Consider the following 16,368-nt stretch of genomic DNA (forward strand, 5'->3'; position numbering starts at 1 on the left):
TTTAGTTAAGGTGAAGGATATTATTAACTGTTTAAAATATTAGTCAATTTGGCACAAAACCTTCAGACTTGCTAAAAAGCTGAAAATGCTGAGGAATTTCATGTTTCAGCATGACAACAACCGAAAGCATACCACCACAAAAAATAATGGCTTCACTAAAAGGATGATAAAAGTTTTTATGGCTCAATCACAGGCCAGACCCAAATACAAATTTAAAAACTGGGGGGTGACCTGAAAATGGCTGTGCACAAGATATGACTGACTCCTACCTATAAAGACTGCCATGTATACTCTCATGCTTGAACAAAATATTAATTTAAGGGTGTGCACATTTATACAAACACATTATAGTATTTTTTCCCTCCACCTGAAAAATTTAACTTGTTTTACAAATTTAATTGCACATAATATTGGTCACATTCAGGGTGGAAAATGTTCTGAAATTTCCAATTTATTTAAGATTACAAAATCTGACATTGTAACAATGGACTGTACCTGACAAAAGTAAAAAAAAAAAACGCTTTACCTACCCAACTTGATTTTATTTTGTAAACATGAACAAATTTTGAATTTGAACACAAAAAGTGGATAAAAGGGACAAAATAAAAGCAAAAAGGTCCTGGGTTCGATCCCCAGGTGGGGAGTCCTTTCTGTGTGGAGTTTGCATGTTCTCCCAGTGTCCGCGTGGGTTTCCTCCGGGTGCTCCGGTTTCCCCCCCAGTCCAAAAACATGCAAGTGAGGTGAATTGGAGACACTAAAAATTGTCCAGGACTGTGTTCGATAACCTTGTGTGAACTGATGAATGTAACCAAAGTGTAAAAACATGACGCTAAAATCCTAATAAACAAATAAACAAACATACATACTTTATTAATCCCAAAGCAAATTAAGACCTCAGTAGCGTGTTATATACATCAAAAGTAACAGTACACACTATAAAAGTTCACAGTATACAAACAAGTAAGTAGTAGAGTTACTGTGAAGTATATACCCTGTTTCCCAGAAAATAAGACAGTCTTATATTAATGAACATTAATATAAAAAAAATGAACATTTATTATATACTGTATATATACATATATATACATATACATATACATATATATATATATATATATATATATATATATATATATATATATATATATATATATATATATATATATATATATATACATACTGTTGCTGGTCATAAAATTAGAATATTATGAAAAAGTTGATTTATTTCAGTAATTCCATTCAAAAAGTGAAACTTGTATATTATATTCATTCATTACACACAGACTGATATATTTCAAATGTTTATTTCTTTTAATGTTGATGATTATAACTGACAACTAATGAAAACCCCAAATTCAGTATCTCAGAAAATTAGAATATTGTGACAAGGTACAATATCGAAGACACCTGGTGCCACACTTTAATCAGCTAATTAACTCAAAACACCTGCAAAGGCCTTTAAATGGTCTCTCAGTCTAGTTCTGTAGGCTACACAATCATGGGGAAGACATGCTGACTTGAGAGTTGTCCAAAAGACGACCATTGACACCTTGCACAAGGAGGGCAAGACACAATAGGTCATTGCTAAAGAGGCTGGCTGTTCACAGAGCTCTGTGTCCAAGCACATTAATAGAGAGGCGAAAAGAAGGAAAAGATGTGGTAGAAAAAAGTGTACAAGCAATAGGGATAACCGCACCCTGGAGAGGATTGTGAAACAAAACCCATTCAAAAATGTGGGGTAGATTCACAAAGAGTGGACTGCAGCTGGAGTCAGTGCTTCAAGAACCACCACGCACAGACGTACGCAAGACATGGGTTTTAGCTGTCGCATTCCTTGTGTCAAGCCACTCTTGAACAAGAGACAGCGTCAGAAGCGTCTCGCATGGGCTAAAGACAAAAAGGACTGCTGAGTGGTCCAAAGTTATGTTCTCTGATGAAAGTAAATTTTGCATTACCTTTGGAAATCAAGGTCCCAGAGTCTGGAGAAAGAGAGGAGAGGCACCGAATCCACGTTGCTTGAGGTCCAGTGTAAAGTTTCCACAGTCAGTGATGGTTTGGAGTGCCATGTCATCTGCTGGTGTTGGTCCACTGTGTTTTCTGAGGTCCAAGGTCAACGCAGCCGTCTACCAGGAAGTTTTAGAGCACTTCATGCTTCCTGCTGCTGACCAACTTTATGGAGATGCAGATTTCATTTTCCAACAGGACTTGGCACCTGCACACAGTGCCAAAGCTACCAGTACCTGGTTTAAGGACCATGGTATCCCTGTTCTTAACTGGCCAGCAAACTCGCCTGACCTTAACCCCATAGAAAATCTATGGGGTATTGTGAAGAGAAAGATGCGATACGCCAGACCCAACAATTCAGAAGAGCTGAAGGCCACTATCAGAGCAACCTGGGCTCTCATAACACCTGAGCAGTGCCACAGACTGATGGACTCAATGCCACGCCACATTGCTGCAGTAATCCAGGCAAAAGGAGCCCCAACTACAGTGGGGCCAAAAAGTATTTAGTCAGCCACTGATTGTGCAAGTTCTCCTACTTAGAAAGATAAGAGAGGTCTGTAATTTCCATCATAGGTACACTTCAACTATGAGAGACAAAATGAGGGAAAAAAATCCAGGAAATCACATTGTAGGATTTTTAAAGAATTTATTTGTAAATTATGGTGGAAAATAAGTATTTGGTCAATAACAAACAAGCAAGATTTCTGGCTCTCACAGACCTGTAACTTCTTCTTTAAGAAGCTTTCCTGTCCTCCACTCGTTACCTGTATTAATGGCACCTGTTTGACATTGTTATCTGTATAAAAGACACCTGTCCACAGCCTCAAACAGTCAACCATGGCCAAGACCAAAGAGCTGTCGAAGGACACCAGGAAGAAAATTGTAGACCTGCACCAGGCTGGGAAGAGTGAATCTACAATAGGCAAGCAGGTTGGTGTGAATAAATCAACTGTGGGAGCAATTGTAAGAAAATGGAAGACATACAAGACCATTGATAATCTCCCTCGATCCCGTGGGGTCAAAATGATCATGAGAAGGGTGAGCAAAAATCCCAGAACTACACGGCGGGACCTGATGAATGACCTGCAGAGAGCTGGGACCAACGTAACAAAGGCTACCATCAGTAACACACTACGCCGAGAGGGACTCAAGTCCTGCAGTGCCAGGCGTGTCCCCCTGCTTAAGCCAGTACATGTCCAGGCCCGTCTGAAGTTTGCCAGAGAGCATGTGGATGATCCAGAAGAGGAGTGGGAGAATATCATGTGGTCAGATTAAACCAAAATGGAACTTTTTGGTAAAAACTCAACTCGTCGTGTTTGGAGGAAGAAGAATGCTGAAGAACACCATACCTACTGTGAAGCATGGGGGTGGAAACATCATGCTTTGGGGCTGTTTTTCTGCAAAGGGGACAGGACGACTGATCCATGTTAAGGGAAGAATGAACGGGGCCATGTATCGTGAGATTTTAAGCCAAAACCTCCTTCCATCAGTGAGAGCATTGAAGATGAAACGTGGCTGGGTCTTCCAGCATGACAATGATCCCAAACACACCACACTCGGGCAACGAAGGAGTGGCTCCGTAAAAAGCATTTCAAGGTCCTGGAGTGGCCTAGCCAGTCTCCAGACCTCAACCCCATAGAAAATGTGTGGAGTCCGTGTTGCCCAGCGACAGCCCCAAAACATCACTGCTCTGGAGGAGATCTGCATGGAGGAATGGGCCAAAATACCAGCTACAGTGTGTGAAAACCTGGTGAAGACTTACAGGAAACGTTTGACCTCTGTCATTGCCAACAAAGGTTATGTTACTGTTAGTATTGAGTTGAACTTTTGTTATTGACCAAATACTTATTTTCCACCATAATTTACAAATAAATTCTTTAAAAATCCTACAATGTGAGTTCCTGGATTTTTTTTCTCATTTTGTCTCTCATAGTTGAAGTGTACCTATGATGAAAATTACAGACCTCTCTCATCTTTCTAAGTAGGAGAACTTGCACAATCAGTGGCTGACTAAATACTTTTTGGCCCCACTGTAAGTATTGAGTGCTGTACATGCTAATACTTTTCATGTTCATACTTTTCAGTTGGCCAACATTTCTAAAAATCCTTTTTTTGTATTGGTCTTAAGTAATATTCTAATTTTCTGAGATACTGAATTTGGGGTTTTCATTAGTTGTCAGTTATAATCATCAACATTAAAAGAAATAAACATTTGAAATATATCAGTCTGTGTGTAATGAATGAATATAATATACAAGTTTCACTTTTTGAATGGAATTACTGAAATAAATCAACTTTTTCATGATATTCTAATTTTATGACCAGCACCAGTATATACTGTATACTGAGCCACTTGTACAGCAGGGACGGTATTGCAGCTTCCGACCACCAGGGAGAGCTCACCACAGCACACTCGTACAGCACAGCAGGGACAGCGTACGGTCCAAACAAAAACTTTGCTAGGTCTTACTTTCGGGGGAGGCCTTATATTTAGCAATTCAGCAAAACCTCTACTAGGTCTTATTTTCAGGGGATGTCTTATTTTCGGGGAAACATGGTAGTAGAAATTATTATATATACACATATACATATATACACCAATCAGCCACAACATTAAAACCACCTCCTGGTTTCTACACTCACTGTCCATATTATCAGCTCCACTTACCATACAGAAGCACTTTGTAGCTCTACAATTACCGACTGTAGTCCATCTGTTTCTCTACTGTTCTTTAATGGTCAGGACTCCCACAGGACCATCACAGAGCAGGTATTATTTGGGTGGTGGATCATTCTCAACACTGCAGTGACAATGACGTTCTGGTGGTGTGTTAGTGTGTGTTGTTTTGGTATAAATGCATCAGACACAGCAGCGCTGCTGGAGTTTTTAAATACTGTGTCCACTCACTGCCCACTCTATTAGACTCTCCTACCTAGTTGGTCCACCTTGTAGATGTAAAGTCGGAGACAATCACTCATCTATTGCTGCTGTTTGAGTTGGTCATCTTCTAGACCTTCATCAGTGGTCACAGGACGCTGCCCATGGGGCACTGTTGGCTGGATATTTTAGGTTGGTGGACTATTCTCAGTCCAGCAGGGACAGTGAGGTGTTGAAAAACACCAGCAGCGCTGTTGTGTCTGATCCACTCATACCAGCACAACACACACGAACACACCTCCACCATGTCAGTGTCACTGCAGTGCTAAGAATGACCCACCACCCAAATAATACCTACTCTGTGATGGTCCTGACCATTAAAGAACAGGGTAAAAGCAGGCTAAAACAGTATGTACAGAAACAGATGGACTACAGTCAGTAATTGTAGAACTACAAAGTGCTTCTACATGGTAAGTGGAGCTGATAAAATGGACAGTAAGTGTAGAAACAAGGAGGTGGTCATAATATACATATACTGTATATACTTGCCACAATTCTGATTGTAAAAGGTTGCAACAAGTTTAGGAGCGTAATGGCTAATGGATTTTCTTATTCGGTCCATAGAGCAGCTCAGTCTGCCACTGAACACACTTCTCTGTTTTAGTAATGTTGTGTGCAGTGGGAGATTTTTACTGTCCAAAGAAAAACTGTCTGTAAAGAAAAACACTGAGTCCTTTTCTGTCACAATTGCCAGTAATCACAACTCAATACCTACCACCACTCCAACTCTCCTGACCAGTTTGTCCAACCGTGTTAAATTCTTCATAGAAGAATGCTAGTGACCACGGATTGATAAAACATCTGGTGGAGCTTCCTGTACATTAAAGTACCCTAGCCTTCTCAGGAAACAGTCTTTGTGCCTTCCTGTATATATTATATGTGGTTTCTGACCAGTGCAGTTTTTCATTCAGCTGCAAACCTAGATTCTGACCACCTCCACTTTAGACTGACTTAATAAAGACCAACTGTGGGGGAAGCCCAGATCTACAAAAGCCCACCACCATCTCTTTACCCAGTCACAGGTTGAGGTTGAAGATGTACTCCAAGGGTTCACCCAGTTCAGCAGCACAAGACTTGATTACTCTTAAAGGCACTTTGTCCGGGCCTGCTAAAGCAGGTGTGTAGTTTTCTTAGCTCACCTTTAACCTAATCTGCAGTGATGTATGGGCAACACAGAGCAGGGGTGCTGATGACTTGGTCTGAAGTGCTGGTGGAAAAAAATGTGAAAAGAGGGTGGAGATGTGGCTGTGATGTCTGTTCTGACATCCCAGGGGAGGTGTGCCCGAGTGTGGGTGTGCATCTGAGAAAGAGAAGGATTAACAGCTGGACAGGTGTGAACAATATGGTAGGCAGGATCCTGGTGGGGGAAGGATATGGGTGTGATGTCTGGGCAGACAGCATCAGTTAATGCTGGGACAGCACAAAATGGGTAAAGATGTTTAGCTCATTCGCTCTCTCCACATTACCGTCTACTGTGTAGTTCCTCCTCTGCTTACAGCCTGTGATGGTCTTCATGCCGTTCCATACCTCCCTCATGTTATCCTCCTGCAACTTTTGCCTCTCGCAAACAGAGTTCTTTCTGTACGTTCCTCAGCTCCTCCTGGTTCTTGTCTTTAAAGACCCTCTTTTTTATTGAGGAGGTCCTTGACATTGCTGGTTATCCAGGGCTTGTTGGTAAAGCAGAGCACAGTTTTAGTAGGAACAAAAAAGTCCATGTAAATGTTCGTGTATTCAGTTACACCATGTGTGATGGCCTCAATATCCTCACCATGTGGTTCCTGCAGCACATTCTAGTCAGTGGATGCAAAGCAGTCCCTGAGAGCCTTCTCTGCTTCTGCAGTCCCTTTCCTAAAGGTTCATGCAGTTGGTGGTTCTTACTGGACGCGAGGCTTGCAGTAAGGTTGAGGATAGACCAGGTTGTAGTCAGGTTGTAGACATTTCTAGTAAGCCAATGGTGTGGTGGTGTATGCGTTGTTAACGTTGGTATAGAAAAGGTCGATTGTCCTGTTTTTTCTAGCGGGACCATCTACATATTGAAAGCAGTAAGTGTAGAAATGTAATGAAAGTGTCCAGCTGATGTGTTAGAAGTTTCACAACGGTAGTATGACGTCAAGCGCTGTCCAAGTGTTATATATCTTGCTCTTTTCCAATCACTTAGCACCAGCTCTACATCCCCTATATTTATGCTTCAGGTTATCCAGGATGGGGTGCGTTATGCTGACACGACCCATTGTTTGAAGTGCTAGTAGGTCACCCCTCAAGGACACAATGTTTACGTCACTAGCTTGAATAAAAAGAAGCTCCATATCCATAGAATACAAAAATCACACTAAAACGTGTATAATTTTTCTTCATCGGGGTGACATCTGAATTATAGAAGAAAGAATAAAAAAGCTGATAGATCGGAACACAAGACCGACGGCTGTTTTTGGGCAGCGAGATCATCCCTGCATAGAGGAGTTTTTCTCTCTGGTGCAGTCAACTGGCTGGTCCTTAAATACCCCCAGCGTCCACAACCCTTCAAAAAGAGACATAGGTGACTGGTTGTAGAAGAAAACAAAAGATGAAATGAGGCTGGTAAGCATTAGACAGGGACTGGGGATTTTTTTTATCAACTGTCTCTTCTTCTCTCGGCAGGCCTTGTCGGTCTTTGGAAATCAGCGTTTCCCAGTCAAGCCTCTCCAAAGCAATGAAAGAGAAAAAAAGAAAACTTGTGTGTAGATGAAGAACTGCAAGAACCACTAAACGTAATAAGTAAACTAATGCTGAGATGCATTGTTAACTTGCAATTTAATTGCTGCACTAGATTTTTGTGCTTTAAAATTCAAATTTTAAATGTGCTTTAAAATTTTTAAAATATCCTTTTTTTATAAGACGTTTGACAAAATGTTGTAGAACTTATCTTTAAATCATACAAATCAATTATATAATATGATAACATTTGAAAATTAGACTTACATGTATTCTGATGAATCAATGTCATGGCACCCACTTCAGGGAACCACTGCTCTAAAGCAATAACCATTAGTAGATCTTATTACTTGCCTCTAAAGCAATGTAGATTGATGCTGCCTCTTTTTCCTTTTCTTCTCTTGTGTTTGTGAGGGTCTCCAGTTGCCTCTGGAGAATGCAATTAGCCAGCTGCAGCTGCTGTTCTTTGTATTGCAATTCTTGATGTTCCTGCTCTAAAAGAGCCTAAAACAGAAAAATATGATTAAGTACTTAGTAAAATACAAAGTCCAAATAGTGTGTGAATAACGCATTTTAATTGTCTAGTAATATGAATTGCATTAAACAAATGATCCTTTTCTTAATCTCAAGGTTGTAACAGTCATAACTAAAACTTTTTTTAAGTTTGCATTAAGTTGCAAGACTTCCAATGCTGCTGCAGAATGATTTGTCTATTGTGAGACTTTGAACATGTATTAATGCTTATTTTAGCCCCCAAAAAACTAGCATTGTGAGTGCAGTTATTTATTTATTAATTTATTTATGGTTTTAACGTTATGTTTTACACACTTCGGTTACATTTATGACAGAAACATTAGTTATTCGTTACACAACATTTATCAGTTCACAAGTTTAAAGTCAAACACAGGCGTGGACAATTTTTGTATCTCCAGTTCACCTCACTTGCATGTCTTTGAACTGTGAGAGGAAACAGGAGCTCCCGGAGAAAACCCACGCAGACACGAGGAGAACATACAAACTCCACACAGAAAGTACCCGGACCGCCCCACCTGGGGATCGAACCCAGGACCTTCTTGCTGTGAGGCGACAATGCCATACGGTCACATTTTAAAAGGAATATCCAATTCAAATTAGATTAACTTTTTTTAAGTTATTTTAAAACCATCTTGGATGAGCTGTAATTTTCTCAAATTGAATGAGGGATAAACAGAAGTATTTGTTCTGGGCCCCCAATATGTTACCAATGACCTAAAGAAGAGACTTGGGTCAATGGCTATACAGACAAATCCTTACCCCAGAAACCTCCGTGTTATTTTTTATTCTGAGTTGAATTTCTCAATGCATGTAACAAAGCTGGTACATGCTTGTTATTTTCAATTGAGAAACATCGCTAAAATCAGAAAAATGCTCTTCTTTCAGGACACAGAGAGAATTATTCAAGCTTTTGTATCATCACGCCTAGATTATTGTAACGCTCTTTTTACTTGTCTTAGTCAAGGGGAGATGGCATGGCTGCATTGTCCCTAGGACAAAGCGGAAATGGAAGGGAGGTTTTCCACGTATGCTCCTAAGTTGTGGAATACCCTGCCTTTGGAAATTAGACCCAGACTCCTTTTGCTGGGTCAAAGGAGATTTTTAAAAGAAGGCTTCAGACATATTTTTATACCTTAGCCTTTGAGAATGTACTCTAGATGACGTTTCCTGTTTTATTGTTTATTAGATGAAGCTGCACTGTTTGTATGGTTTATGTCTGTTTTTATTCCACCCATAGATGTAGCTGGGTTGTTTTTCAGGTTTTATATGTATTTTATGTGTTTTATTTTTGTTTTATTTCTTTTATTCATATCGTATCTTATTGATTGTGAAGCACTTTGTAGCTTGTCTTAAAAACATATTTAAACATAAGACATTTGAGCTTCATTTTAGATGGAGCTTATATAACTAAACAAGTAAAACTGAAAAAAATAATTTTAAACTCAAGTTGTAAAATGTAATAAACAAAAATGGAAATTTATTGTGAGCTGGTATTTCCCCCTTTGGCTAAAATAACCTCAATTAGACGTTTCCTATAACCATCTACCAGTCTCTGACATCAACTGGGAAAAAGTTTTTCCCACTTCTCCATGCAGAATTTCTTCAGCTGTGTGAGGTTTGAGGGGTTTCTTGCGTGCACAGCTCGTTTCAAATCACCCCACAGCCTCTCAACAGGATTAAGATCCGGGCTTTGACTTGGCCATTCCAGAACTCTCCATTCCTTTCTTTTGAGCCATTCATTGGTGGAATTACTGAAATGTTTTGGTTCGTCGTCATGCTGCATGGTCCACTTCCGCTTCAGTTTTTAGAGAGATGGTCTTACATTTTCTTCAAGCACTCGCTGATACAGTGAAGAATTCATCGTGGATTCTATAATGGAGAGCTTGCCAGGCCCTGCCCAACCATGACATTTCCACCTCCATGCTTTACAGTTGGTATGAGGTTCTTGTGCTCTAATGCTGTGTTTGGTTTGCGCCAAACATGTCTTCTGTTACTGTGCCCAAATAATTCAGCTTTGTATTCATCTGTCCAAAGCACACTGTTCCAGAAGTCCTGGTCTTTGTCTAGGTGTTCTCTGGCAAACTTTAGTCTTGCCCTGATGGGTTTTTTTTAACAGCAAGGGTTTCCTCCTTGCAGACCTCCCATGAAAATCAAACTTGTGCAGTCTCTTTCTGATGGTAGATGCATGTATCTTGCTATCAACTGTAGCAAGAGCTACCTGTAGATCCCGTGATGACATTGTAGGATTATTGGAGACTTCTTTACGCACCTTGTGGTCTGCTCTTGGGCTGAACCTGGCCATGTTGGCAGCTGTGAATCACTTGTAAATTATTTTCCGGACAGGGGAATGGCTAATTTCTAATTGTTTTAAGATCCTTTTAAATCCCGTCCCAGACTCAAATGCATCTACAACATTCTTTCTGAAGGCCTCAGAGAGCTCTTTAGGTCTCACCATGGTGATATCACTCACTTCAACAATCAAGAGCAAACCAACTAATGTCTAAGATTTAAATAAAACTCCAATGTCCTTTAACGATGGTCTAATCATTGTAGCTGATGTGATGCACCGGATTCTAATTTTAGACATGTTAAGTAGTAATAAATGTGGGGGTGTCCTAACTTTTTCCTCACTATAAATTTCCATTTTTGTTCATTACATTTTACAACTTGTGTTTAAAAGTATTTTTTGTTGTTTAGTTGTATAAGCTCCATCTCTCAGTACTGTTCAAATGAAGCTCAAATGCTCATATGTTTAAATATGTTCAAAAAGACACGGGGTTTTCATGGGGTGTCCTAACTTTTTCACATGACTGGAACAGTAGCAGGTTTCCAATAAGTGCTTCTTCAAACCTAAAAGCTACTTCTTTTTTAGTTTTAGATAGGAGATGTAAAATAGTAATTTACTCTTGCCTGTTGAGCACTGCCTTTAAATGTTTAATTCAGTTAAGCTTGTTGAACATGTTATTTAAAAAACAAACTGGTATTAAAATAGAGAGACTTCTCTAATCTTCTCAGTTGTAACAGGAGCCAATCTTCTAAGAAGGCTTTTTACAAGACTCAGGCAGTCAAGAAAGCCTCAAACAATGTTCCAGTTTATTCCAAAGCTGTTTAGTGGGGCTGTGATCCGGACTGTCTGCAGGCCATTGAATTTTTGTTTTTAAATCAAGCTTTCCTTTATGGCTTTATATACATTGGCGTTGTGCACAGAGCTGCTGGAACAGAAAAGGGGCTTCCCTAAACTGTTGCTGTTGAAAGTTATATTATTTGGAAGCATATTCTTTTATATATAATTGATTTATTACACCAGTTAGCATCTGTTATGGCTTAAACACATAAATTCAAAAAATTAAAGGGGTTTAAAAGTGTTTTAGAGTGTGCAAGCGACCCAAAAAGAGTTTGCGGAAAAAACGGATGTGCTTGCCGAAAACATGGTAGAGGAAGAAGTGTTCTTAACACTTAAGATCGAATACTTTGAGAATAGATCTCATCGCAATAATATTCAAATTAGTGTCCTTGACGGTGCTGAAAATGGACAACAAATCTGTTGCCACAGTTGTTGGCAGCAATAACTTTGAATCACTGAAACTTATATTAATATTAATGGAAATATTATGGTCATATTAATCCCTCAATTAAGCAACCATGGTAAAAACATAGTCAATGTACAATTCTGCCACATAGTGGGGTCTGTGATTCAAAGTTTATCAAAGTATTCAGGACCATGTAGTAATATCCACCTGTTGACTTTTAAGATTAATTTAGTATTTTGTTAAATAAGTAGTTTGTTGCAATCAGTCCAAGAAAAAAAATAAGGTGATGTCATTAATATTTACAAGTATATGTAAACTGCAAACTTCAAGTGTACTATTTAAAAGAATGTGAAAAAAAATTATTAGAAAAGAAACAATAATAAGCAAGTTTACCATAGATGATTCTAGATCCATCTTATGTACTTGCAGCTCTAAAATCTCTGAGGACATAGTTTCAGAGGCACATTCTGTTAGTTTGCGGAGCTCCTCTGTTTTGCTGCTTAAGGTGCAGGACTGCAACTCCAGCTTGTGTCTCAGTTGTTTGTTAAGAAGCTCAGCCTCTTCTAGATCACCCTTCATTTTCTCCATCTACAAAAAATGTGTTACTTGCAAGAAAGGAAAAAAAAGTGTCTGCACATCAATACTTCATCTTCTGCAATGTTAATGATCTATTCATGCATTTTCTCTTTTTCTTCCAATCTAGTCATATCCAATTACACAAATGTATCTTTCCTCCACTGCTGCAGACCCTTATGCTGACCGGGAAGGACTGTACCTAACACCCCTCCAACATGTGCAGTTACCAACAGCTTCTATTCAACAGCCAGAGACAGGTTCACAAAAACAACAGTATCCCATACAGAGAGTTACACACTGCTGTCTATCATTTATAATTTCTGTGCCTGCACTTCTGACCAGCCAGCAAAGGCCACAATTGCAGCAGTACTCAAGTGCCCTGACCCCATATGTTTAACATGCATTCTAGACACATGCAAAGGTGTGAATGTCCTTCCTGTTTATTTGTGAATTGATTAACAAAAATAAATATTGATGTAAACAGTGAATGTTAAATTTATTAAAATATCTTGCAAGGGAGAGCATAGTAGTTAGTAACTAGTATTGTCCAGTCTCAGTTTATTAAAATGTATTTATTTATTTAGATGTTCTATGCCGTGCTTACACAGTGGTTATATTAACAGCAGAAAAGGTAGGTAATCCTCATATTTCAGTTTATATTCCTTGTCAAGTGTTGTTCTTATATATTCTCATAGTCTTTGGTATTGCAATACTTTATCATTGCTGTAAGTATTTAGGACATTCAGATAGTATATGTTTAGTAGAAACGGGTATATGGCAGGTATCACAGGGTGGAGGAGAATACAGCAAAGTCTTACATCGTAATTTATACTGATGAGCTGTATTTGTATTTTACTCAAAAATCTGTTTACGGTCAGGTGGTGGGGTGACAGCGTTTCCATTGCTTGTAAGCAGTACCTTAAGTCAGTACATATCAGTGCCCAGAATGAGTGAATGATTTTTGGTATTTGGCAATGTCAAAGATGATGTTAGGCTTTACTAGTTTTCAAGGCAAGCGAGGGGCATTATCATGCACCTGGGAGAGGTTGCTGAGATCTAGGGTAAGTGCACTAAGGTGATGCTTGATATTTATCCCAAAAAGTTGTATGCTTTTTGGGTTGGCACAATACAGAGAAGGGTACAAAGGGTTAATTTATGCGCTATATGCTGGGTTCAGTGGGTTACTTCCAAGCTGGACAACTTATGGAGTGCAAGCTTTAAACGTCTGTATGTCAAAGAAGGTTCTTGGGCTTCCACATATAAACTCTGTACAGAGGAACTTCTGAAGGCCCCTAGGGCTATTTAAAATTAAACAGAGTAAGATGTTAGGTTATGCAAGTCTCATTTAATTCAGAGAGATGAAAAATCTAAAGTTTACCTCTGTTTTTAAGCCTTTGATTTCTGTTGCTTTATTCCTTTCCAGCATTGCTTGCTGCTGTTCCAAAAGACCTTTTTGTTGACTTTTAACAATATCAAATTCTGAACGAAGACTGTCCAGTATTCGACCCTTCAACTCAACTTCTCTGTGAAGGGAATATTTTTCTTGCTCAAGGCCCTGTTAATATTAAATGTATTTGTAAATAACCTTAAAAGTGACTCAAATTATGCCACATTATTTGAATACAATAATAAATACAGTAGACCCTTGACTTACGAACCATACAAACATTTTGGGTTACGAGCTTTTTTTTTTTTTTTCAACTTGACAAACCGAAATTCACACGCGAACAAAACATGTGACGTCACGAACAAGTTCACTCCTACCATCTCTCTCTCATATATATATATATATATATATGTAGTGAGCAAACATTCAGATGGTGGACAGTGTTTTTTTTTTATGTTTTGTAAAATTCAATATCAAAATGGCCCCAAAGAAGGTGCAGAGAAAGCATAGTGGTGAGAAAATTAAAAAATCTATTACTATTTGTTTTGTTGTGTAATTACTCCTGCCAGTAGATATCACTGTGTATCAGGCAGAGGGGACAGTGAGTGAGAGAGAAGAAGGAAGTGGGCTGAGTAAAGTATTCTTTTTTTCGTGCAATTACACCTACAAAATACACTATTGAAAACAGAAGGAAAAATTTTTTATGTACAGTACTTCTGTGTATTGTTGTTTATTATTGTTTATTACAGTAATGTTTATTCTATCATTTAGGATTTAAGGGAAAATATACTTGTATTTATAACAAAAGAGACCATTTAAAACATTACAAAGGTTAGGTAAGGGGGTGAGGTTTGGGAGGTCTGGAACCGATTAATTCTATTTACATTATTTCTTATTGGGAAAATGTGTTTAACTTACGAACATTTTGACTTAGGAACAGCCCTTCGGAACCATTTAAATTCGTAAGTCATGGGTCTACTGTGTTATAATATGATAAAATACCATAATACAACAGCAACTTAAGCTCTCCAAGACATTTCAGTTATGCATTAACTGTTACATATGCAAGTATTGCTAAAATGGTATAAACAAAAATACTTAACTTTATGAATAAGCAGATTACATGTACATTTAAAAAGGCGTTATTTTTGCACATCTGTAACACATCTTTAAACAAAATTACTTATGTCATATGGAAAAATTGAACACCAACTGGCCCCGAATGGAAAAATAATGGATCACTTAATAAACAGCAATAAACCAACAAATTTATTGGTTTAGTTAAACTACAAACAACTGATTACCACAAGCCCTGTTAAAATTAAATACTGTGGACTGATGAGTCAAAAATTCATTTTGCAAGGAGTAGGCCAAATTTCCTTTAGAAAAATATGGAAAAAATTACTCAAGACTCGAGGTTGCCGTTGTTGGGGGAGACTGCCAGCTGTTAAATTTAGTGGAGCAATAATTTTTTTATATAGGTAAGATACTGTAGGTGTAGCATTATCTTTTTTCTGTTTAAAATTAAATGATATTTTTTTGTTTCCCATGTTCATTCTCCTTTTTTCTCCAAACATTTAAAAAAGAAAATCATAAGTGTCATAATCAAATCATAATACTTAAGTATTAAAAGTGAAAATTGAATACATGAATGTTAAATCTTGTGAATATGTTCATTACCAAATGATACATTGAAAAAATTCTCAGTAAGATTATTAATATATCAGTGCCCCTGGGGCCTGAATGACTATTTCATAAATGATTTGGCAGGCTCTGGTTGGCATCAAAAAGAACCAATGCTTAATAATATAGACTTTCCAATGCTGTTTTAACGCCATGTTTAACATGTGTGGTATTTATGGCATGATCTGTGTTATGTTTAGTGTTTATTATTTATTGTCTTTATTTTGAGAGTCCATTCTATGTTTTCATTTTAATAGCTGCAAAAGTTGTTTAGAACTCTACTTTGGTGTATTTGGGGCATTCTTTCAAAATATGCTTTAGTGATTAATGACATCTTTCACAGGTTGAAATCATGTATTGGTGAGTTATTATGGTGTACTTTTTGTCTGCATTGTCAATGATTATAATCTTTCTGATTTTCAGGGGGTTATGCTGTTGTGAGGGTTCTGTGCTATTACATTCAGCTTTAGTTAATCTATGTATGGTTTAGATTCTGGGGTGGCATGGTGGTTCGGTGGGTAGCACTGTCGCCTCACAGCAAGAAGGTCTGGGACCTTTCTGTGTGGAGTTTGCATGTTCTCCCCATGTCTGTTTCCTCCTGGAGCTCCGGTTTCCTCCCACAGTCCAAAGACATGTGAGTGAGGTAAATTGGAGATACAAAGTTGTCCATGACTGTGTTTGACATCAAACTTGTGAACTGATGAATCTTGTGTAACGAATAACTGTGGTTTGTCATGAATGTAACCAAAATGTGTAAAACATGATGTTAAAATCCTAATAAATAAAGTTCAGAATCCAAGTGGTTGGATTATGTTTTTGTCTATTGTTTCTGGTTGAAGGCTGTGATTGGTGTATTATTTTGTATACTGATTTCTAGGATTGTCCATGGTTCTGGGGCTAATTTTAGTCTTCCAAGATCTAGTAATGGTTCTTGCACTTCCGTGTAGAAGCTTGGGATGGAGGATGTAATGTGAGTTTTGGTCTAATGTCAAACCTAGGTATCTTAGTAGTTTCTGTTGTTTTGA

The 16,368-nt window shown here is 38.3% G+C and overlaps 1 protein-coding gene across 1 annotated transcript in view; it reads right to left on the bottom strand.

The window, feature by feature from the left end:
* Positions 1–16,368, bottom strand: part of spdl1 (spindle apparatus coiled-coil protein 1) — a 49,383-nt gene that overhangs the window by 26,998 nt on the left and 6,017 nt on the right. The window contains exons 3-5 of the mRNA XM_062999888.1: positions 13,652–13,828; positions 12,091–12,285; positions 7,988–8,137 (exon numbers count right to left, since the gene is read on the bottom strand). Of these exons, the coding sequence (XP_062855958.1) occupies positions 7,988–8,137; positions 12,091–12,285; positions 13,652–13,828 (522 nt within the window). The remainder of the gene's footprint in view (positions 1–7,987; positions 8,138–12,090; positions 12,286–13,651; positions 13,829–16,368) is intronic.

This window comes from Trichomycterus rosablanca, chromosome 8, assembly GCF_030014385.1.
Source record: "Trichomycterus rosablanca isolate fTriRos1 chromosome 8, fTriRos1.hap1, whole genome shotgun sequence".
Classification (NCBI taxonomy): Eukaryota; Metazoa; Chordata; class Actinopteri; order Siluriformes; family Trichomycteridae; genus Trichomycterus; species Trichomycterus rosablanca.